The 24,282-nt window shown below is 29.2% G+C and overlaps 2 protein-coding genes and 1 non-coding gene across 3 annotated transcripts; 1 reads left to right on the forward strand and 2 right to left on the reverse strand.

The window, feature by feature from the left end:
* Positions 1–10,452: 10,452 nt before the first annotated feature.
* On the reverse strand, positions 10,453–11,734 carry B0T23DRAFT_134332 (uncharacterized protein). Its single transcript, XM_062832245.1, has 3 exons — positions 11,487–11,734; positions 10,809–11,432; positions 10,453–10,753 (listed from the first exon to the last, which is right to left on the reverse strand). Exons 1-3 carry the CDS (start codon positions 11,575–11,577, stop codon positions 10,536–10,538), a joined length of 933 nt encoding a protein of 310 aa, XP_062692569.1. The 5' UTR covers positions 11,578–11,734; the 3' UTR covers positions 10,453–10,535.
* An 825-nt stretch (positions 11,735–12,559) lies between these two features.
* B0T23DRAFT_t219 lies at positions 12,560–12,632 on the reverse strand. Its single transcript has one exon. It is a non-coding gene; the product is annotated as a tRNA-Lys (tRNA).
* Positions 12,633–13,104: 472 nt separating this feature from the next.
* Positions 13,105–15,329, forward strand: B0T23DRAFT_453288 (putative phenylalanine--tRNA ligase beta chain). Its single transcript, XM_062841171.1, has 3 exons — positions 13,105–14,591; positions 14,656–14,734; positions 14,807–15,329. The coding sequence occupies exons 1-3, from the start codon at positions 13,268–13,270 to the stop codon at positions 14,955–14,957; spliced, it is 1,554 nt and encodes a 517-aa protein (XP_062692570.1). The 5' UTR covers positions 13,105–13,267; the 3' UTR covers positions 14,958–15,329.
* Positions 15,330–24,282: the final 8,953 nt, after the last annotated feature.

Raw genomic sequence — 24,282 nt, forward strand, 5'->3', positions numbered from 1 at the left:
TCCCCCTCCCCCCCCCCCCCCCCCTTCTTTTTTTTTTCTTATTTTTCTTCTTCCCCCCCCCCCCCCCCCCTTTACTTTTCTCTTCTTTTTTCCTATTTCTTTTATTTCTTTTTTAATTCTTCTTTTAATCCTTTTTACTTTATTTTTTAACCTTTTTCTTTATTCTTTTTATTAATTTTTATTTAGAATGACGCCCTCCTTTCTCTTCCTACAATGAAAGATTTCGAACAACCGGACCCGAATTTCTTCGATTTCCAATCTACTTTCGAAGTACGTTATTTCCTTTTTATTCTTTTTTTTCTTTTTTTTTTACTAATTATTTTTTAGCCTCTTCCTACCTTCGAATTTATTTTCGAACCTCTTCAACCTATTAGTTCTTCTAATAACCAACCTATTGAACCGGTATTTTCTTCCCTTTTTCTTTTTTCTTTCTTTTTAAAATTCTTTTTATTTAATTTATTAATTATTTTTTTTCTTTTTTAGTCTTCAACAACTATCCAATCTTCCAAACTTTCCCAACCCAATTAACTTTCCGGAATTTCCCAACCGAATTAACTAATTATAGTTTTAGAAATTCCCGGTTATAGTATTATAGTAATTGGAAATAGTTTTATTTCTATTCTTCCTTCTAAGGTTGATTATTATTTATTAATTTTATTTTTTATTTATTATACTAATTTCTTTTAGACCTCTTCTTCAAAGAAGAATCCTTCTTTTTTACCTTCTCCTTCTCCTTCTTCTTCCACTGAATATTTTACCCCTCCTCGTTTACTTTCTCCAGATCCTCTTTCTATTAACCTTCCTTCTTCTTCCTATCCTTCTATTCTTCCTAAGAAAAGGGGTAGGCCTTTTGGTGCTAAAACTAAGAAAACTAGGGGGGGGGTTGTAAAGATTCGTAAAAGCCGTAGATAATTTTCTAGGATTTTTCCTTTTTTTTCTTCTTTTTTCTTCCTTTTCTTTTTTTTTTTTACTTTTTCCCCTTTTTTCTTTTTCTTTTTCCTTTTTTCTTTTTTTCCTTTTTTCCTTTTTTCATTTTTTCCTTTTTTCCTTTTTTCCTTTTTTCCTTTTTTCCTTTTTCCTCGTCTTATAGTAGTAAAATAAAAGTAGTTGCTATTTTGTAAATAAATCTATATAAATGCTTTTTGATATTTTTGTAAATAAAAGTATATATAATTAAGGAAGTATTAAGGAAATTTATTTAAATAGAAATACTATTATATTTAAAAGATTTTAATATTACTAATTTATAAAAGTTATTCAAAATTAAATTATTTATCTTTTAAAGGATATTATTCTTTTTCGTTTTCTTTTTCTCTTCATTATTATTATTATTATTATTATTATTATTATTATTATTATTATTATTATTATTATTATTATTATTATTATTATTATTATTATTATTATTATTATTATTATTATTATTATTATTATCATTATCATTATCATTATTATTATTATTATTCTTATTATTATTATTATTCTTATTATTATAATTAAACTTTATTATAATATTAGTTCAAATATAATTTATTCTAGTTACTCTATACCCTTATTAAACTTAATACCTATAAAGAATATTACGATTCCTAATTGAAACCATTTAATTATTATTTAAAATACTAGAGTTAGTACTAAAAATACTAGAATTAGTACTAGAAATACTGGAGTTAGTACTAGAAATACTAGAATTAGTACTAAAATACTAGAATTAGTACTAAAAATACTAATATTAGTACTATAATATTAGAAATAATTTATTTAAAATTGAAAATAATATAAATATAATATTTTATATTATAAATATTGGAAACTTCAATATTAATATAGTTAGAAATTTAATATTTATATAATAATAAAAGAAATATATTATAAAGAAATATAAAAAAGATTTAATAATAGAATTTATTAATTGAATATATTATACTATTATATTTGTAATATAGTATTTACTCTAAGGTTTATATTAATAATATATATAAATATTAATAATTCTTTCAAATTCTAATTTATAAAGAAATTTAATTTTATATAATTTATTATTATATAATTCAATCCCTAATACTTAAAATATATATTAATATTATAATAATTAAAAAATAATACCTTCTCTTCTATATTCTTTTAATTCTTCTTCATTCAAATCTTCCAAATTAATATCCTCACTATTATAACTATCCCCTTTATAAATAATAGTATTACTACTTCTTAACCTTTCTCGAATATTAGTAATACTACTACTATTATTTTCGTTAAATTCCTCATCCCCTTCTTCTTCCTCCTCTTCACTTTCACTAGAAATAGCAATAGGGTTTCTTTTATTCTTTCTTCTTTTTTCTAAATCCCTTTTTTCCTTCAAAGTAATAAATCTATTTTTATTACTTTCATTATTATTATTATTATCACTACTATTACTACTATTACTACTACTACTATTAGAATCATTTTCTTTACCTTTTCTTTCCTTCTTTTCTTTATTATCTTCAAAGAAATTACTAATATTATTATATAAATATTGATTAATTTCTTCAATACTAGTAATTCTCCAACTTTTTAAAAACATTATTTACTTCATTAATTTTGGATCAATTTTAGTACAGCTTCTAATTATAATTAATTGACTATAACTAAATTCACGTTCAATACTAGCACTAGTAGCTGGAATTCCTAAATATTTTCTAGCCATTATAGCTAGAGTAGGCCATTTCAAAGCTACAGTCTTCCAATAATTTAAAGGATTTATATTCTATTAAATATTTTATTAGTAAGGGAGTAATATTAATAGGGTATTATTATATAATAGTATTATTTATTATATTAAATATTTAAAATATAATAATAGTAAATATATAATATTATTAAATGATTAATATATTATATATTATTATATATATTTATTAACTTACCTCTAGAGATTCTGGCCGGCCTTCTTGTAAATTTTGGTCAATTTCATTTATTATATTCTAGCTTTTACTTTTAATAAAGAATTTATTCTTTTTAGCTTTAATCTTTCGAGTATCGTCTTCTGTAGTTGTAATTTCTTCATTTCGAAGCCGGGTAGTAGGGAGTATAGTACTAAGAATATTATTAATTATAAATATCTTTAATAAAAGAAATATTCAAAATAATAATAATAGTATTAATAATAATAGTATTGATAATATATTATTATTATTAATATTGATATTATTATAATTATTATTATTATTAATATAAAGTTTATTTATACTTACAATTTATATTCCTTTTTAATTATATTTAATACATCTATTAAAATAGTTGGGTAATGATATAGTAGGCCTGGTTCTTGGCCTTCCGAGCCATTTTCGAAATAGAATAGTTTATATCGTGGATCTAGAAATAAAGCTAGAATATAAGGTTTATACTTTTCCAAATCTTCCTTTTTCAATTTTTTAGGAAAGTATTTTTCTAATTTAGTAATACCAACCCTAATCGCTTGAATTATATCCTTCAATATTCCTTCCTATTATTAGTTAGTATATATTCCTTCAAAAATAGACACTATATATAAATATATATATATATATATATATTTATATATATATATAATTATTATTATTAATATTAATATTAATACTTACTTCACCTATTTGATTTTGGTTTCTTTCAATTTCGTTAATAATTTTCTTAAGGGTAGCAAATATATCGTAAATATATAGAAATGCTAGATTAATAGTAGTATAGACCTGGCCTTGTAATTCAATAGAGGGTTCTACAAAGATTTCAAATAGACTTTTCAAAATTTCTAAATATTTAAAATCCTTTTCAGAAATTTAGTTTGTTAAAATAATATCGTTATTAATATTTTTATAAGTATAAATAACTGCGTCTTTACAATATAGAAACCAGTCTAGCATTCTATAAGTAGAATTCCACCTCGTAGCATTATCTAAAGTATAATATTAATTAATATATATTAAAAATAACTTTATTATATATAATATAATATTATAATATTACTATTATATAATATATATATATATATATATATATAATAAAGAATAGTAATATTATAATATTATAATTTAAAATAAATAAAACTTACCAATAGGGATAGTATAACCCTTCCATTTAGAATTTATACTACCTTGCCATTTTGCATAATCGATTCCATATTTCCAAATATCTCTACCGTTTTGGGTATTCTTAATATAATTCGATAAAAGTCGAATTTTATTAACAAAATCTAATAAAATTAGTATATAATATTATTTATATAAATTAATCTTTTATATAATATTTCCTACCTTTTAAACTACTTTCTTCACTAGGTAAATAAGGATCTTTTTTAATATCCTCAATATTTAAATATTCATTAATATTTTCTTCTTCGTCTCTAGTTATATAAATAGATGATCGAGGACTTTGGCTTCCTCTTTCTTCTATTATAATATCCCGTCGACTTATAAATAAATCCAAAATATCTCTAACTACTAAATTTATAATATGAGATGCACATCTAATATCAAATAGATTATTTTTAGTAAATTCAATATAATACCTTTTAAAATATTCTTAAAGAAATTTAATATTCGAATTAGTATTATCACGAGTAAAGTTAAAAGAAAAAAATAATTAGTTATTTATATTATAATTCTAAAAAGTAATAAATATATATATAATACTATAATATCAATAAATATATATATATATATATATATATATATATATACATAAATATAATTACTTACCTTATAATAACTGAATTTCCATTCAAAGGTTTATATTCTTTAATAATCTTTAAAAAGGCTTTAAGATAAAAATAACCCGTAATTGAATATTTTGAGGGTAAGGGTTCAAATCCTAATTAAATATATAATTAATATTTTATTAAAATTTATTATACTATTACAATTTACTTATTAATTTATACTTATATTTGAAATTTTCGTTTATATAATAGATTTTCACCCCAAAATACGAATCACCACTTCTAGATTTCCAGGAATCTAAAATAATAGAGATTTTTCCACCTGAATTAATATGTTTAATTAATTCTAAATTAAAGGCTTTAAAATAACTATTATATAGTGTAGAAACTTTATTACGGAGTTTCTTTCGATTTAAAGCTATAGTATTTCTATAATATTATATTAGTAAATTATTTATATATATATAGAATAATTAATTAAATACCTATTATAATAATTTAAAAGTTCTTTAAAGGAATCGGATTCAATAACGTTAAAAGCAATATTATTATCAATAAAAAAATTAAGAATTTTGGAATAAGCTATATCTTCATTAAAATCCGAATATGTAATATTTCGAGGTCTTTTAATTGATATATTTTCCATTTGTTCAAAGGGAGTAGTTATTTCTATAATATATTAGTATTTATATTCTATATTTAATGATTATAATAAAGTACAAATATTTATATATATATATATATATATATATATATATATATATATTATATATATTTTATAAGTAATTATTAACTTACTAGCTTGCATTTGAGCTTCCATTTTCTCATTATAAGGTTTATTCTTATGGTTGGCCTTTAAATGTTTTACTAAATTCGAAGATTGAAATCCTTTTACATTTTCGATCTTACTATAATTACAACTATTAAATTATTAGTATTAATATAAGCTTATAAATAGTAATGATAATAATAATAATTTATATATATATAAATCTTATATTATTTGTTTACTTCTTTTACTTACTATTTACAAAGTAGTTTAATTCTACGAGGTTTAGTTATATTAATTGGTAAGAGTTCAACTTTAAAATGCCCAGCTTTAATAACATAAGCTTTTGAATCGAATGTAAAATCTATTGTATTTTCGTAAATATTATTAGAATTATCTTGAAAACTATTCGAAGTTGGGATAGGGGAAGTATTTTCAATTGTTCTATTTTTTCCTTTAATATTCGTATTAACATTTAATTTATTAACTTTTTGGGTAGTTTTATTTTGAGTAGAGGGGGTAAATTCAATATTATCCGATTTAAAAGGCATTGTATAATTTATACTAGAATATAATAAGGTTTAAAAGGTATAATTATATATATAAGTATATAAGATTGAATATAAATAGAATGTTGTAGATTTCTAATAGTTAAGTTTAGGAAAAAAATATAAAGTTAAAAGAAGGTGGAAAGTTATACTCTTTATATTTTAATAGTTTATTTAAAAAATAATAAGATTATTAATTTAATATAAGATTTACTTAAATAATTAATTTAATTAATTATTATTATTTAATTAAATAATTAATTTAATATTTAATTAAATAATTAGTTTATAGATTAATCGAATAATTAATTAATTAATTAATAAAATTTATTATTATAAGTAAATTGATAGTTAATTCAATTATTGAGAAAATATTAATAATTAATTAATTTATCTATTTATTATTATTATTATTAGTCTTATATACGCTAATTATATATATAGTCCGCCTAGTGGGTACGCGGTGCTGCTTCGCTCGTAGTCGGTGGGAAAAACCGTACCGTAATGGCCGGGTGAAAACCCTCCGCTTCGCTGTCGCAACGGCGCCGTGTTGGCTCCGTGCCTTCCCGATTTCCTTCCTCTCGGTATGACCTTACCGTTATGACTGAGGCTATGAACTTGTGTTGTGTGTGTGGCCGACCCGGCTCCGGCCTGTAGCCGTCCTTCCTTCGTCCTCTTGCCGTGGCTTCTTTGCGGTTGGCGGTCTTTCATCCCATTTTTCCTCAATTACGTCATCCCGGGCCGCCCAGATATTTCTATAAAGGAAACTTCGACCCGGCTTTCTCCTTCCTTCCCTTCTTTCTTCCTTACACTATGCTACCGCCTTATCTATTTATTAATTAAATGATTAATGTAATATTTTGTTTAATAATAGTAATATATTAAAGAATCTATTTAATAATTAATTAACTCGTAAGATTAGTTAGGGAATTAATTCAACGATTAACAATTAATATTAGTTTTAATTTAGTTACTATTTAATAATTAATGATTAATTGATTAATTAATTAATAAATAAGAATTGATTAGGAATTAATCTGAATAAATATTAATTATTATAATTAATTAAGGAATTAAATTAATAATTAATAGTTAATATTAAATTAATTGAATTAATTATTAATTAAATAATCAATGTAATATTTTATTTAATAATAGTAATCTATAAAGGAATCTATTCAATAATTAATTAAGTTGTAAGATTAGTTAAAGAATTATTTTAACGATTAACAATTAATATTAGATTTAATTTAATCACTATTAAATAATCAATAACTAATTGATTAATTAATTAATAAATAAGAATTAATTAGGAATTAATCTAACTAAATATTAATTATTATAATTATTTAAGGAATTATATTATATTAATTAATAACTAATATTTAATTAATTGAATTAATTATTAAGTAGAAAAATAAATGTAATACTTTATTTAATAATAGTAATATATTAAAGAATCTATTTAATAATTAATTAAGTCTTAAAATTAGTTAGGGAATTAATTTAACGATTAATAATTTATATTAGAATTAATTGAATTACTATTTAATAATTATTGGATTAATCTATTAATTAATTAATAAAGTAGAATTAATTAGGAATTAATCTAATAATATATTAATTATTATAATTAATAAAGGAATTACATTAATAATTAATGATTAATAATTAATTAATTAAATTAATTATTAATTAAATAATTAATATAATATTTTATATAATAATAATAATATATCAAAGAATCTATTTAGTAATTAATTAAGTCTTAAGATTAGTTGGGGAATTAATTTAATAATTAATAATCAATATTAGGTTTAATTTAATAATAGTTTAATAATTAAAGATTAATTTATTAATTAATTAATAAATAAGAATTAATTAAGAATTGATTTAAAAAGGAATTAATGATTATAATTAATTAAGGAATTAAATTAATAATTAATAATTAATTCTATTAAATTAATAAAAAATTAATAAATTTAAATAATTATTTAAGAATATTAGTCAAAAAATTTCTATATATATCTCCCTTCCCCTCTTTACTTTTAATCTTTCTTATTTCCTATTCTATAACGAATTTGAATACTTTATTCGTCTAATAATTACTATAATAATATACTAATTACTAATTTAAAATTTATTAAATCTTTTTAATAAATTTTATAAAATGGCTACTACTACTTCCGCCTTCCCCTTTGTTAACCACTACGGTTATACTTCCATTCAATCCCGCTTCGAACAATTAAAAGATTCTATTATAACCTTCGAATAAAACCCTAACCAACAGAAGATTATGGAAATCTTCAACGAAGCTTGGGCTTTAGAAAGGGATATAATTTAGGAAGTAAATTTTGTATTTTTATATAATTTTATTTTATTAAAATATTAATAATATTATAGTATAACCTTCGTAACGATAAATATTTTGGCTATTTTATAGCTGCTCCGCACTTCTGCTATTCGTATTCTACGGTACGTATTTATATATATATATATATATATATATATAAATATATATATATATATTTTATTTCTTATTATTTATTTTATTATTTATTAAATATTTATTAATTTATTTATAGAATAATTTCCACCCTCTTACACTCATTCCGAAAATCCATCCTTCTACCAATTTTGAAGAAGATTCTGAAGAATTCTGGGAATTGGAAGGCGATATTAATTCTAACGAACACCAAGAAATCGAAGAATTACAAACCGAAGACCCAAGCCCGATTCTTTCTAATATATATAAGGAAATTCAAGCCCTTAAAATCCGATTTACGAATTCGATTACGGTTTGGAATAATAACCTTAAGAGCCAGGAAGAGATTGAAAGAAAAATGAAAGAAGATCAACAAAAGGAAGATATTTATAAGAATTTGAAAGAAGAAAATCAACGGCTACGAAAGAAGGTCGAGGATTATAAAAGGATTATAGAATTCGGGGAGGATCTAGAATCGAATATGGAAGCCCGGGATAGAAATGCTTTTAAAAGTAAGTAATTTATATATTTATTTATTTATCTTTTATTATTTTATTTATTTACTAATTATATTATTAGAAAGTCCAAGGACTTATACAAAGCGGGTTCGAGCCTAGAGAAACAGAAAGTTCATTGTAAGTAATTAATAATTTTAAATATAGTTAAATATATATATATATATTATTTATTTATTTATTTATTTATTTATTCATTTATTTATTTATTTACTAATTATTTATTATTATTATTATAGGATGATAAGATTTTCTGGGTTTGTGATAATTCCCGTTGCAAGAAGCGCTTTCTTAACAAGCATGCTTTGCAGTACCACTGGCGCCAGCAGCAGGATTTGAAGAAGGAGGGTAAGGCTTATAAGGCTTGCTTTAAAGGAATTTAAAACTTATATTAATAAATAATAATAAGAATTCTTATTATTATTATTATATAGGTTTTAGGATTTTCTTATCTATTTGCTTTTTATTTTCTTATATTATTATATAGTATAGCAGATTGAAGATCTTTATATATATAAATATATATATACGTATATTTTATCTTTATATATATAATAATAGAAGGTATTAAAATTAAGTAATATATTAATATAAATATAATTATATAGACGTATTATATTATTATATATAATATTTACTATTATTAGTATTTAAGAATAATTATATAGATATAATAAGGTATTATAAATTAGAATTTACTATATATATTAGTAAAAATCTAAATAAGTATTAGAAATATTAGACTAATATACCTAATACTAGTCTAGTATTTTCAGTACTAGACTAGTATTTTCAATACTAAACTAGTATTTCCAGTACTAATTTTAGTATTTTTAGTATTGAATTAGTATTTCTAGTACTAATTAGTACTACTCTAGTATTATTAGTAGTACTAGAGTAGTACTAATTAGTACTAATTAGTATTTTATTTTTCTTAATAACTTTTTAGTTTTTTACTTTCCTAGAAAACCGTTACTAGTACTGAAAAGAGCTCGTTTTCTAGTATATTTTCTATACTAAAACTATTTTTTTGAAAATACTAAAAATACTTTAGTAGTACTAAATACTAGAGTACTAATTAGTACTAGTACTGGGTCTAGTACTAGTACTAGACCTCTAGTACTAGTACCGGTCAAATACTAGACTAGAGTAGTACTAATCCCAACTCTGCCGAACAGTAATCTTACCTCAGCAGCGATGAGGATAACTCAAGTTCAATCAAATAAGGGTTTAAAGTTGATTGAGTGGGTTAAGTAACCAACTTGAATTGATTGATTGCTTAATTAATCAAGTAATTGACGATAGAGCAAAACACTAAAAATTTCGAGATAGGGTAGGTCCGAGCTAGGGTAGCGATCTTTAGGGATAGAAAAGTATGGGCTTCAACCCTAACCCTAGAATTCCGCCGGGCGGCCAATTAATGTCAATCAAGTTGATGACCCTCAATTACTTGGTCAACTCTACGGGGGACCTCGAATTAATTGATTATATTTGCTTGATTGCTTGAACTTGGCTTGGCAACTTGAGTTATCCTCATCGCTGTACCTCAGTACGAGGACGGCATAACCGACAACCGCCCACCATCGTTAACAAGAATCAGACCGTTGCAGAAGCTTCCGGCACGGCTCGCAAGATACAGGACGGTGCCAGCCATCTCTTCCTCACCACCAAACTTCCTAACAGGGATAAAATGCGGACTTTCAAAGGACTCGGTCCCGGGATCACGGTTACCGATGAGTCCGGCGGCGAGCTCGGAAGGGAATACTGTAAATCTCATCAGCATCAGCATTTCGAAATAACCGCAAGGGACTACACTTACACCCCGGAGCCAACGCATTCGCCCGAATGCCATAGGGAGCCAAGGCAGAACTGGCCTGCTTGGTTAAATAGATCATCGCAGCCTTGCTACTTCCATATGCCGGCGTCGATACCGTCTTCCGGCTGAATCCCGCAATACTAGCTGTCACGATGATCTGGCTCTGAACAGACGGGACATTACTCCCGGCTACCACCGGCTTGCCAAATCCTCCCTTCTCGACAGCGTTCTTGTTGCCCGCCTCCAGCAACTCAAGGAAGGCGACCATCGAAAAGAAGGCGCCGGTGACGTTGGTGTGAAGGGCACTGGTCATCTCCTCCATCTGGTAGTTGGTGAACAGGTTCTTGCGGACTTCGGAGAGAGGGAGGCTAGTATCCCACTTGTTGGCAGGACCCAGGACGCCCGAGTTGGCGACAAAGAGATTGATGTAGCCGACATCGTTCGTGATCTTGTCGACGCACTTTTGGAGGGCGTCCTTATCAGTGACATCGCAGATGATGGCGACGATGATGCCTCCCTCGGGGTTAGCTCGGACGGCGGCGGAAAGAACATCGGCACGACGGCCGAGGATGTAGACTCGCTTAGCACCATTGGCGGCAAGGGCTCTGGCCATCATAAGGCCGATGCCTGGAAAGTTGAATGGTTAGCCAATGGACGAAGGCGAACGTCAAAGAGGTTCACCTGTTCCGCCTCCGGTGATGACTGCAACGATGCCGTTGACATTGAACAAGTTGTTCACGGCGAGGTTTGACATGGGGGTTCCGGAAGTCATTTTGACGGTAGATCTTGGTGAATTCGATACAGAAGATGTCCTTGGAGATCTGTCTTGTGAGTCGATGTTGTTTATTCTGTCACCGTCAAGTTCAAAGCCGCATTTCAGTTCACCAAACAATCGATGATGTTGTGTGGATGGAGGTTTGAGAGCTTAAGGAGCTCATGAATGGTTGTGAACGGATTCCAAGTCAACTGTTCTAGTTCCCAGTTTATGTAGCTTGCAGTGGCTGCTCTTTATAGCGCGATGCATTCAAGCTTCTTTTCTTGGTGGTGTAGATGCACTTCGTGTTCGGATTTATTGGCCAATCTCCATCATCTCCTGCTTCTGTCGCAGATATCGGAAGTGTTGGGGGATCGCCGAAATGTGATGTAGGACAGGCCGGCAGTTGGAGAAGCGACCGATGTCCAGAGCCTGGTTGGTTGCGTTAAAGCCACTTTCAATGGCATGCCAGGTGACAGTGAATGGCGATCGTGTTGGCTTAGCAGCAGCCAATCAACATTGTCAAAGTTTTGGTATATGGGGGTATGTAAGTTGGTGAGGAGAATGTTGAAAAGTCGGGAATAAGGACTAGGGAAATGCTTGATTGGCATCTTAGTTGGAGAAAGGAAGAATGGATGGCCGGCCCAGGTTTAAACACTACCACGATGAAACTTCAAGGCGGGGGGCCTCCTTCCAGACGTCAATATTCAATAATCATCACCATATTCACTCAGACTGGGGGAAAAGAGGTGCATTGACAAGGAACGATGAACCGAAAGTCAGTCCGTGATATTCGTGTTGGTGGGAATAGCATCGCTCAAAGCTTGGACCAAGAGGCAATCCTGAACAGTGTCCCGAGGCCAATACCATGCCTCGAAACCGCCATTCGTGGAATTCCATTAAAAAAGAAAATTCCACGATATGAATGACAGGAATCACGACATTGACATAGACAGAGAAAAAGTGCAAAAAGAAAGGCGTGTTTCAACGCCGGGAATTGAGCCCGACGTGGGGGTCGAACCCACAACCTTGAGATTAAGAGTCTCACGCTCTACCGATTGAGCTAGCCGGGCAGCCAAAGCTGCCGTTTGTTGACAGGACTGAACGGAACTGGCGCTCAAGAGCCCAACCGACTTGCGTTGCCCTGGTCAACAACAGGTAGGCTGAACAGGACGGGATCAAAGAGGCATTACCGAATGCGCGTTAAAGAGGAGAAGATAAAAGATGGTAGCTGCTAATGAAGTGATGCTGAGCCAGTAAGTCGGGCATTGTTGGAGTCTCGCATCAGTCAATCATTCAGACCTAACGGCGTTGCTGGCGGTGAGATGCAATGGTGAAGCTGCGGGGAGACGGGAGACGGAGACAATGACATGCCTTGACGGGACGGGTTAGGGTTGTGTACGGCTAACTCTGCGGCCTCCAAGATTTTCCGCCGGCTGTCATTGGCCAACCAAGCACACACTCACGGACTGGAAGGGTCCACATGTCCGATTCGCGGGGCCGGCCCGCGTCTGGAATTTGGGAAATTGTGAGTCAAAGCCCCACCATGCCTGTGCCAGACGGAGACTCCAGTACGGCGCCGCACCCCCCCGGAGTTTGACCACTGAACCGTCAGCTCCAAGCCCCCCACGATCCGCTTGCCGCTCCGATCGAGTCCGTTGCTTCACTTTTGTTCCCATACACACACACACACACACAACCACACATAATGGCGCCTCCAACAAACACCACCGCGTCCTCCGAGGACCTCGCGACCGACATCCTCGCTGCCCTCGACAAGTCGCAGCCCCTCCTCTCCAGCGATGCCTTCCCCAGCGCCACCTTCGTCGACCTCAAGGCCGCCCTCGACAGGCTGGCGTCGCGCGAGATGGTAAGATACGACACCATTGAGCGCCAGGAAGCCCTCCTCGAACCCGAAGCCGAACAGATCGTCGCCAATGGCTCCCACGAGGCCCGCGTCTTCGAGGCCCTGCGCAAGGCCGTCGAGGGCCTGTCGGTCAAGGAGCTGGAGGAGGCCATCGGCGACAAGAACGTGGTCAAGATCGGCCAGGGCAAGGCCTTCAAGGAGAAGTGGATCAGCAAGACCAAGGACGGCAAGTTCACGGCCGTCGCCGACAAGATCAACGACACCACGCAGGAGCAGATCAAGACGGTCCAGCAGACCAAGACACACCCCGACCCCAAGATCCTCGCCGACCTCAAGAAGCGCAAGCTCATCCGCACACAAAACATCTTCTCCTTCAAGATCCACAAGGGCCCCAAGTTTGCCCTCAAGATCCCCGAGGAGGCCACCGACCTGACCGCCGACATGATTGCCTCGGGCGCCTGGAAGACGGCCACCTTCAAGCCTTACAACTTCAAGGCCCTCGGCGCCACCCAGAACGGCGGCGCCCTGCACCCGCTCAACAAGGTGCGCCAGGAGCTGCGCAACATCTTCTTCGAGATGGGCTTCGAGGAGATGCCCACCGACAAGTTCGTCGAGTCCGGCTTCTGGAACTTCGACGCCCTCTTTGTGCCCCAGCAGCACCCCGCCCGCGATCTCCAAGACACCTTCTACATCTCGGACCCCAAGGCCGCCGACTTCCCGCGCGCCGACTCGCCCGACGACACAAAAGACTACCAGGCCTACTGGGGCAACGTCAAGGCCGTGCACCAGGACGGCAAGTACGGCTCCATCGGCTACCGCTACCCCTGGTCTGGCGACGAGTCGCTCCGCCTCGTCCTGCGCACACACACCACCGCCATCAGCGCAAACATGCTGCACAAGCTGGCCGCCACCAAGGGCCCCGACGGCAGGCCTCTCCCGGCTCGCTACTTCTCCATCGATCGCGTCTTCCGTAACGAGACCGTCGATGCCACACATTTGGCCGAGTTCCACCAGGTCGAGGGTGTCATTGCCGACTACGGCTTGACCCTCGGTGGTCTGATGGAGTTCATGGAGATCTTCTTTGGCAAGATGGGTCTGCATGATTTGCAGTTCAAGCCCGCTTACAACCCTTATACCGAGCCTTCAATGGAGATTTTCGCTTACCGTGAGTGGCACCTTTAAGTTGTGGCTGAAGAAACCGAAACGCTGACAGACAAACACAAAAATAGACAAGGGCCTCGGCAAGCTCGTCGAGATCGGAAACAGCGGCATGTTCCGCGCCGAAATGCTGGAGTCTATGGGTCTTCCGTACGTCTATCCCCTTTCCTCCCTTCTCTCACTTTTCATATCCTCGCAAACCCGTACTAACACCCCCCACAGCAAGGACATGCGCGTCTTCGGCTGGGGTCTCTCCCTCGAGCGCCCCACCATGATCAAGTACGGCATCTCCAACATTCGCGAGCTGCTGGGTCACAAGGTGGATTTGGAGTTTGTCCAGGGTAGCCCGGCTGTTTTGCTTGGCCAGGAGTAGATGTGGTCAAGATAAAACAAAAAAAAAAAAAGAGTTAATGACTGAAAGAAAGCGTACCTACTAGACGATGATACCGAATATAAAAAGGAGTTTGATGTTCAGGTTGGGCTTTTCAGTTTCCTGGGGAGTAAGGGGAAGTGATGTCATTATTGATGTTGTGGCTTTGATGATATAGTTGGATAAGAGTAACCCTCCGCGCACCCACCCCATTCCCTACATACACCCAAAAACCCCCAAGGTAGCTGGCATGTAAATAACCGTGTTTTAGGTATAAATTTCATTGTTTTACATATCAGGGACCTTGGTCAGATTTCTAGGTTACTTAATTGCGTGATTCTAGTAATATCTATATAGTATTTAGTACAAAATAATATTATTAAAATTAATAGTTCTATTTAATTAATATTAGTTATAAACAATCAAATTCAATTATATTCTACTACTAAATACTAATATCTAATAGCTTAAATAATTTAAAGAGTTCGTTAAACGAGGAAATTAATAATACCTCAATAACTCCCTACTCCTTTACTTTTTACTCCCGTACTCTCGCTACCTAATACCTTCCTAACTTATTATCGCTATCATCATCGTTAATAACCTTAATACAATTACGTACTTCGTCTTAAGTATTAAACTATTTAATTATTAGGAACGTAGGCGAAAGGTAGGCTGAGGTAACTACGGTCGTAGCTACACATAGGGGATAGCAAGTTAGGGGTTAATCTAAAGATATATTAATAATTACCGACTATAATAAACTATACTCTATTAAGCCTCTTTTATACCTATATAAACTCTATTCATCCGCTAATAAGTATTATAGAGCCCTATACTAATTTAACGCTTTAGCGCAGTACCGGATTATTCTTCCTACGAGCCCGACCTAATATAAATATTATTATTAGTAATCCTATACGTCGGTTAATAAAGGGGAGTAATAACCGCTAAAGTACTTCCGTATACGAATTTTAAACCTCTTAATACAACCCCCCCCCTTATAAGTTCCGTCCTTAGAACCTTCACAATTCGTAGTAAATTCCAGTTAAGTAGTAGAGGGCGTTAGTATCGTACTATTATAATATTATTAGACTATATTACCGGCGAAGGTACAATATCCTCGCCCTTTAATTCGGATAAACCGTTATTTATAATAACCGTTAACGCTGTATCCCGAATATTATAACCACTTCGCTACTAGCGAACTACCTATTAAAATATTAACTTTATAATATCCCCTCTCCTAAATTCTAAATATAAATACAAAGCCGCCCGCTAGAATATTAATATTATAATATCCATTCTCCTAAATTCTAAATATAGATACGAAGCTAACTACTAGAATATTAATATTATAATATCCATTCTTATAAGCCCCTAATATAGCGAGCCGCCTGTTAGAATATCGGTATTATAGTATCTATTTTTACGAATTCTAAATACGGATATAAAGCCGGCTACTAGAATATCGGTATTATAATATTTATTCTTATAAATTCCAAATACAATAAACCGCCCGTTAGAATATTAATATTATAATATTTATTCTTATAAATTCTAAATACAAATACGAAGCCGCCCGCTAGAATATCGGCATTATAATATCTATTCTTATAAATTCTAATACGGATACAAAACTAGTATTAAATTTAAAACGCTAGTATGCCGCCCGCTAGAATATTAATATTATAATGTCTATTCTTATAAATTCTAATATAAATACAAAACTAGTATTAAATTTAAAAAATTAACCAGGTTCCCAACTATTACTAAAACCGTCATTCCGCAAACATATAAGGTAGTAAACCTCGTTTTACCTACTAAGGAGTGCTATATTAAATTTAAAAATATTAATAAATAATTACAATCTACTATAATACTTAAATACAATCCCCCTCCCTATAAATTCCATCCTTAAAACCTTCATTTCCTTCCTCTACCTCCTAACTCTATATATTACTTCTTCTATAAACTTCTCTTATTTATATTATTCCTTCTTAATCGCCCTCTTATTACCCTCGCCTTATTTTTTATATTATTCCCTCTATTCTAATAATACAATTCCTAATTACTTTCCCCTATTTTCCCTACTACTATCCGAATTATATACTTTCCTATTTTCCATCTTTCTCTCCTACCTTTTTATAACCGCCCTACTACCTATTCGTCCTATCCTTCTCTTTTTAATTATTACCCTCGTCTTATCTTTCTATTTACCCCCTCCTACTATCTATATAACTACCTAATATTCTACTTACCCTATATTATCTTATATTCGCCCGCTTTAAATTACATTCGCCTACCTCAATTTATATTCGTATAAAAACCTCCTCCCTCATTTATATAATATTCTTTCTACCTACCCTCTTTACCTCTCCTCTCTTCTTCCTCCTATCCTTACCTTTATAATTATATCTGCTACCCCCTCCCTTAATTCTACAACCGCCTCACCTACCCCCTTACTTAAATTACCCCCTACTATAAATATATATATTTTTATTATATATTTATATACTAATCCCTATCTCTCTTATAAATTTAATTAATATATTTATTTATCCTTTTTATTTTCTTCCTTTTCGCTCTATCCTCTCCTTCCTCTTACTTTATACCCGTAATTAACCTTTAATTAACTACTCCTTTCCTATCCTCCAATAATATCCGCCCCTTCGTCTATTTAAAATATAATATTATTTTAATTTAAATATTTATTAATACCCTAGCCTTAAATTTACGCGAAATATTCCGTCTAATTGGCACGTATACTTGCTAAATTAAAGGTACGCTATTTTCCCTTTATTACCTCTCCTATTTTTTTTTTTTTTTTTTTTTTTTTTTTTTTTTTTTTTTTTTTTACTAACGTCTTCTCCTTCCAAAATTCAACGAGAGATCGCAATATTCGCTATCGCTACGCCACTACATACTCGAAATCCCCTACGGTATTTATAACCTCCGGAATAATATATAGGATATAATAACCGAAATTATATACTTTACTAATATTAATAGCCCCCTACCTATTCCCCTCTTATAATAATTATATTAATCTATAATAATATTTTAAATTATAATATAAATATACTTTATTAATAATAGTCTCCCTATAATATTATTTAATATATTCCGAATTAGAAACTTCGATTGTAAGGGCTATTCGAAACTTAACTATTACAATATTAGCGATACTAATATTAATATTAATCCAATAGCCCTTATTAATAGTCCTATTACTAATAATAGCAACTCTCCTATAAATATTTCTACGCCGAACTTTCCTACTTATATTACTCCCTCTCTTAATTGCAATTAGGGTCCTTAATATTAAATAATTAATAGGAGGTTAGCGTTTATAAATAGGAAATTAAACGAATTATTAAAATTCGTAAGGAAGGACTATAAATAAATAATATAGAATAGTATTTATAAATATTATTAATAAATATAGTAGCGTATAGGAATATTCTTCCTAAAGTTATAGGTTTTAATCCTATATCGACGATAATAGACGCTACTGAAGATTTTTTTATTTAGGGCGATAATAGAAAATATAGATTATACTTTATTTAATACTTTATTAATATCCTATATTAAATTAAATTACTTTCCCTTTCTATTTTTTATTTTATTTAGTATTTCTATTTTATATTTCCGCTTTATATTTCTATTATTATATCCCTACTTTACGCCCTACGTCTATATTTTACATTTATATTTTACATTTACATCTTACATTTTTACATCTATATCTTACATCTACATTTTACATCTATATCTCACATTTATATCTTATATCTACGTCTTACGTTTCACATTTACATCTTACGTTTATATTTTATATCTACGTTTTATATTTATATCTTATATTTATATTTTATATTTTACGTCTATATTTTATATTTATATTTTATATTTTATATTTATATCTTATATTTTACATTTTACATCTATATTTTATATTTATATTTTGCGTTTTACATTTATATTTTATATTTCTATTTTAAATTTCCAAATAATTATTATTCTCTTCCTACTATTTAATTAACCCTTATTAACTTAATAATCGGCTTGCTGCTAATACGCCGCTGCTATATTTCCCTAGTTTTATATTTTTTAAAAAGGTTTAAATAATTTATATCCTTTTATAAAACCTACGAATTCTTATTATTTAAATACCCCTTCTATTTAACCTAGAATTAATATTAGCAGCCGGATTTATAATATTTTATAAACGCTTTAATTTTATATTAAATATTATCCTCTTTAATATTTATAATTTCCCTTCGCAATACTACTATAGTAGGATCCCTATAGTATAATTCTAATAGAATAATAGAGAATACTAGGTAAATTTAATAATATATAGAGAGTACGAATTGGTATACTATTTTCTTTTCCCTAATAATTTTAATAATTTAGAAGGGTCCTAAAAATTTATTTATTAATTTAGCGTTTAGGTAGCATTATTTAATATATTTCGTATTAAATAAAACCTAATGTCTAACGTTGAACTCCTTTAATTTCCGAACTTTATTATATTATTTCGTATACTTTCAATTAATAACCTTTAAAGTTACTATAACTTCTAATTATTTATAAAATAATTCGTTAATCCGATTAATAATTACTATTAGAAGGACTATCCTCTACCCTTATTCTAAGTCCGCTAATCCTTAAAAATAATATTCGAAGAGTAATTCCGAAGGGGATTTTTTAATAGCGGTGTGGAAATGATTGTTGTATATTTATTGTACTAATATAATTTTTTCGGCCTAATCGATCTACTCTATATTATAGAAGATTCGGAAATATAATTCCAAATTCTAATTTTATTTCTCTATTTATCCGTCCGTTTAAGAATATTAGGTTATATTAAGGCGTTTATAGATATTTAAGAGTTTATAGTAAATTTTTTAAAATTGGTTTATAAAAAGGCTGCCTCAGTTTAATATAATAGAATCTGGGAAGTTAAATTACTAAAAGATATTTTATTAGAAAAGGAATATAAATTGTCGAATATTAATTATTTTCTATATAGGGATATATAAAGCGTATTTAATAAAATGGTTGATAATAACGAAGATTATATTATAAATCCAATTAAATATAAAATTGAATAATTTTAGTATTCTAATAATAAAATCGTACAAAATATTTTACTAAAGGATAATAGGGATAGGTAATAATTTTAATAGTTTATATAATTAGTAATTATAAGGTTTAGCCTTCTAGTATATTAGATATTTACGAATGTATAATTCGATATTAGCTATAATAGTAGACTAATAGTAGAATTGATTAATACATTTCAATATCTTCCTTTAGCCCGGATATTTAATTATCGCTATATTATAGTAAATATAGAATAGTTCGGCCCGTATCTATTCTAGAATATAGATTTAATATTAATACTATAGAGTTCTATTTTCCCTTATTTTCTAATTCTTCGCCTGTTTCCTCCCTTCGCCGTTCTTCTATATTTCTTTAATAATAAATAGGTCTTCCTTCTATACTTCTAATAATTATTATTCTAATAATAGTAATTATTCTTTATCCTTTTATACTTTTATTACTACTATATATTTATCTATATTTCCTATAATAATACTTTTATTCTCCCTCCTTAATTTAATAATAGCCTCGCCTATAAATTTTACCCTTTTCCTTACTACCCTATCCTTTCTATTATTACTCTTAATTTCCTTTTATTTCTTCCCTTCTTTATTTAATTCGCCCTCCCCCTATAAATTCTACCTTTCTTCCTATAATTCAATCTTTTTATCCTTTAATACTTAACCCTCTTTTATTTTACTTATATTCTATTACTATTCCCTCTCTTCTACTACTATCCTCTAAATCTCTTTTTTAATTAAAATAATCTATTTTACTAATACCTTTACTATTTAATTTTCCTTTATTACCCGACCCTTCTCCTCGTCCCCTTTAATAATTTTTATTAATAGGTAGTCGCCCTTTATTTTCTATTCTTCTTTTCGTAATTATAATTTCTTCGATAATTTATTTACCGGATTTAACTTTCCTAAATAATATTTAATTTTAAAGTTATATATTATTAATTCTAACGTCTACTAATTCTACTTCGTACTAACCTACTCCTTTTTTTAAAAATATTATAAATTTAAATAATTTGTAATTACTAAGAATAATTTATTCGTATATAATAAATATTATTTTTATACCTTTAATACTCTTACGATTATTAATAACTCTCTATTTCTAACCCTATATTTAATTTCCTTCGGTAATTTCTTCTTTAAAAAGAAAATTACCGGGTATTATCTATTACTATACAATTATATAAGAACTGCCCTAATTATAAAATTTAATACGTCTATTTCTATTCGGATTTATAACGCTAAATCGAAGTAATATAATATAGGAGTTTCCTAAAATAATTTTTTAAATTCTACGAATATTTCTTCTACTTCTTTTATAAATTCGAATAACTTTCGTTTATCCCCCTTTAATAATTCTATTAGGGGTATAGTTATTTTAGAATATAATATTATAAAATATTAATAGAATCCTATAAACTTTAAAAAAACCTAAATATTATAAATATTCGCCGGAACCTCCTATTCTACAATTACTACCACTCTCTTTAAATCTATTGCTATATTTTTTAAGGAAATAATATATTTTAGGAATAATATTCGTTTTATATAAAATTCGTATTTATTTAAATTTATATAGAAATTATAATTTTATAACCGTTAAAGGATTTCTTTAATATAATTAATATAATCTTTTTTATTTTTATTATAAATTAGAATATTATTAAAATAAATAATATATATAATATTTATTAACCCTATTAACGTATTATTAATATATATTTAAAATATTACTAATACGTTCGTTAATTCTATTAATATAATTAAAAATTTATAGTATTTATACTTTATACGAAACGCCATCTTCTCTTTATCTCCCTCTCAAATCCGAATCCTATAGTATGTATCCTTCAAATCTAATTTTATAAAAACTTTAATTAATAATAACCGATTTAGAATTTCCTAAATAAGGGGTAATACCGTCTAATTCTTCTTCGTAACCTTATTTAATATCCTAAAATCAATATAAAGCCTTAATTTTCTACCCTTTTTTAGTATAAAAATAATAGAAACGCCCATTAAATTAATAAAGGAATAAATCTACCCCTTTCAAAGTATTTCTATTAATTATTCGTATAATATTTCTAATTCCTTAATATTTAATATATAAATTAATCCCTAAAGCGCTAATTCCCCTTCGATTAAATTAATATAATATTTTAACCAATTATATTAGGGTAGGAGTATAGTCGAAATTTCGAATACCAACTAAAATTCTTTATATTCTAACAGAATAATTAATTTAAAGATAGTAGGTTTATTTTCTATTTCCTTTAATAATTCTAAGGGTTATAGTAGTATTAATTCTATAAGGGGTACTAGAATAGAATAGACACTATTAAATACTATTCAAAAAACTTTAATTAGAAGGGTAAGGGCCGGAGGCAATTCGGCTAATTCTATTACAATAAATAAGGTTATAAATTCTAACACTAAGGAAGGGGGGATTTTAAACGGGATATTCATATATATAGGAGGGCGGAAACCCTCCTTTACTCTTACTATTTCCCTAAAATCTAATAGTAAAATTAAATCCCACTATAACCCCACTAGGACAGCTATAGCGTTATATATTTCCTTTACCAGTATTATACTTAATATAAAATTACTAACCTCAATACAAAACTAAAACGACCATCGCCGCTAATTAATATCGGAGTTCTATTTATAAAATTAAAAGTAATTAAAAATAATTTCTATAACCAGAAATTTAACTACAATAAAAGTAACTTACTTCGTCTATTTAATACTATAAGAATTATATATTCTAATAAAATAAGTAATTATATTATATATAAGAATAAATTAAAGGGAAAAATTAATAAAATAATAGAGTATTAGATTAATTTTTATATTTAATAGGAATAGATACTTACTAATTAAATTTAATTCTACGTCCGAATTTATTAACCCTTACATACTCCGCCAATCTCTATAAATCCTTACTAACAACTTTATCTTTAAATATATTTATAATCTACCTATATTATTCTAAATAATTATAATTATTACTCTAACTATAATCGGTTCGGCGTTCGCTCTATATAAGGAGGTACCTATAGGAATAGGGTAATTCCGTACTAAATAACCAACCTGGTTATAATTGTAATAGGTTTAGTTCGAATATACTATTATAAAATAACCCGTTATACTATATTCATAGTAAATATTTAGTAATTTCAGTTAAATATACCGGCTATATATATAGCCTTTCTAATAATAAAAGGAATAAATAAAATTAGAATTTATTTAAAAAGCAATAGGGGGGCGACGGGGAAAATTGGAAGGGTTATTACTATAGAATAATTAAAAAGGAATATTTAAAAAGGAAGTAAGAGGGTACAAAAATAAAGAAAATAATAAATTATACCTTAAAAATACCTAGTATTAGCAATATAATATAGATAGTTCAATATTCTCTAAACCTTTTAACCGTTCTATATATACTACTACTTTATTTATTATATTAATACCGGCCGTTAAAAGGACGCTTTATTTAAAGAGAGGGTATAATTAATTAATTTAAATAATAACCTAAATATATTCCGGTTAATTGTATAATAAATTAAATTCTTTAGTATAATAGTAATTATAGAAATTACAAACAATTTCTAAAGTACTTTATTATATATATTCAAATTTATTGAAAGTAGATCGTTTAATAGCCTAGGTATTACTATTATATTCAATCTCCAAGAAGGTACAAAGGTCGCTCTATATAAACGTATTATAAATAGTATTATACTTAAGTTTATTATAAAGAACTAATATATATTTAATTTATATATTCTTAGGATTACCTTTAATATAATTAATAATAAATAAAAGGGAAGTATAGGGGTATTTTTAAAAATATATATCGATATTATAAAAATAATTCTATAATTATAAGAAACTTTCGCTAGTAAATTTAATAATATTATATTTAGGATAATATTTAATATAGGCTAGTATAACCGTAATTAATAAAGGGGTAATTATAATAATAACTACCGACGAAGGAATAGTAAGGAGAAATATAGTAGAAATATAAATCTAATTATAAAAAAAGTAATTTTAATAATAGAACCTAGTAGGGATAGGGGGGTAATTTCCTACTAAATCTTATTCAATAAAGCCTACGAACATAAACTACTCCTATTAAAATATATACGAAGGAAGGTAATTGAAGAGGAATTTAATTATAGCGAACC

Source organism: Neurospora hispaniola (genome assembly GCF_033458365.1).
Source record: "Neurospora hispaniola strain FGSC 10403 chromosome Unknown B0T23scaffold_4, whole genome shotgun sequence".
Lineage (NCBI taxonomy): Eukaryota > Fungi > Ascomycota > Sordariomycetes > Sordariales > Sordariaceae > Neurospora > Neurospora hispaniola.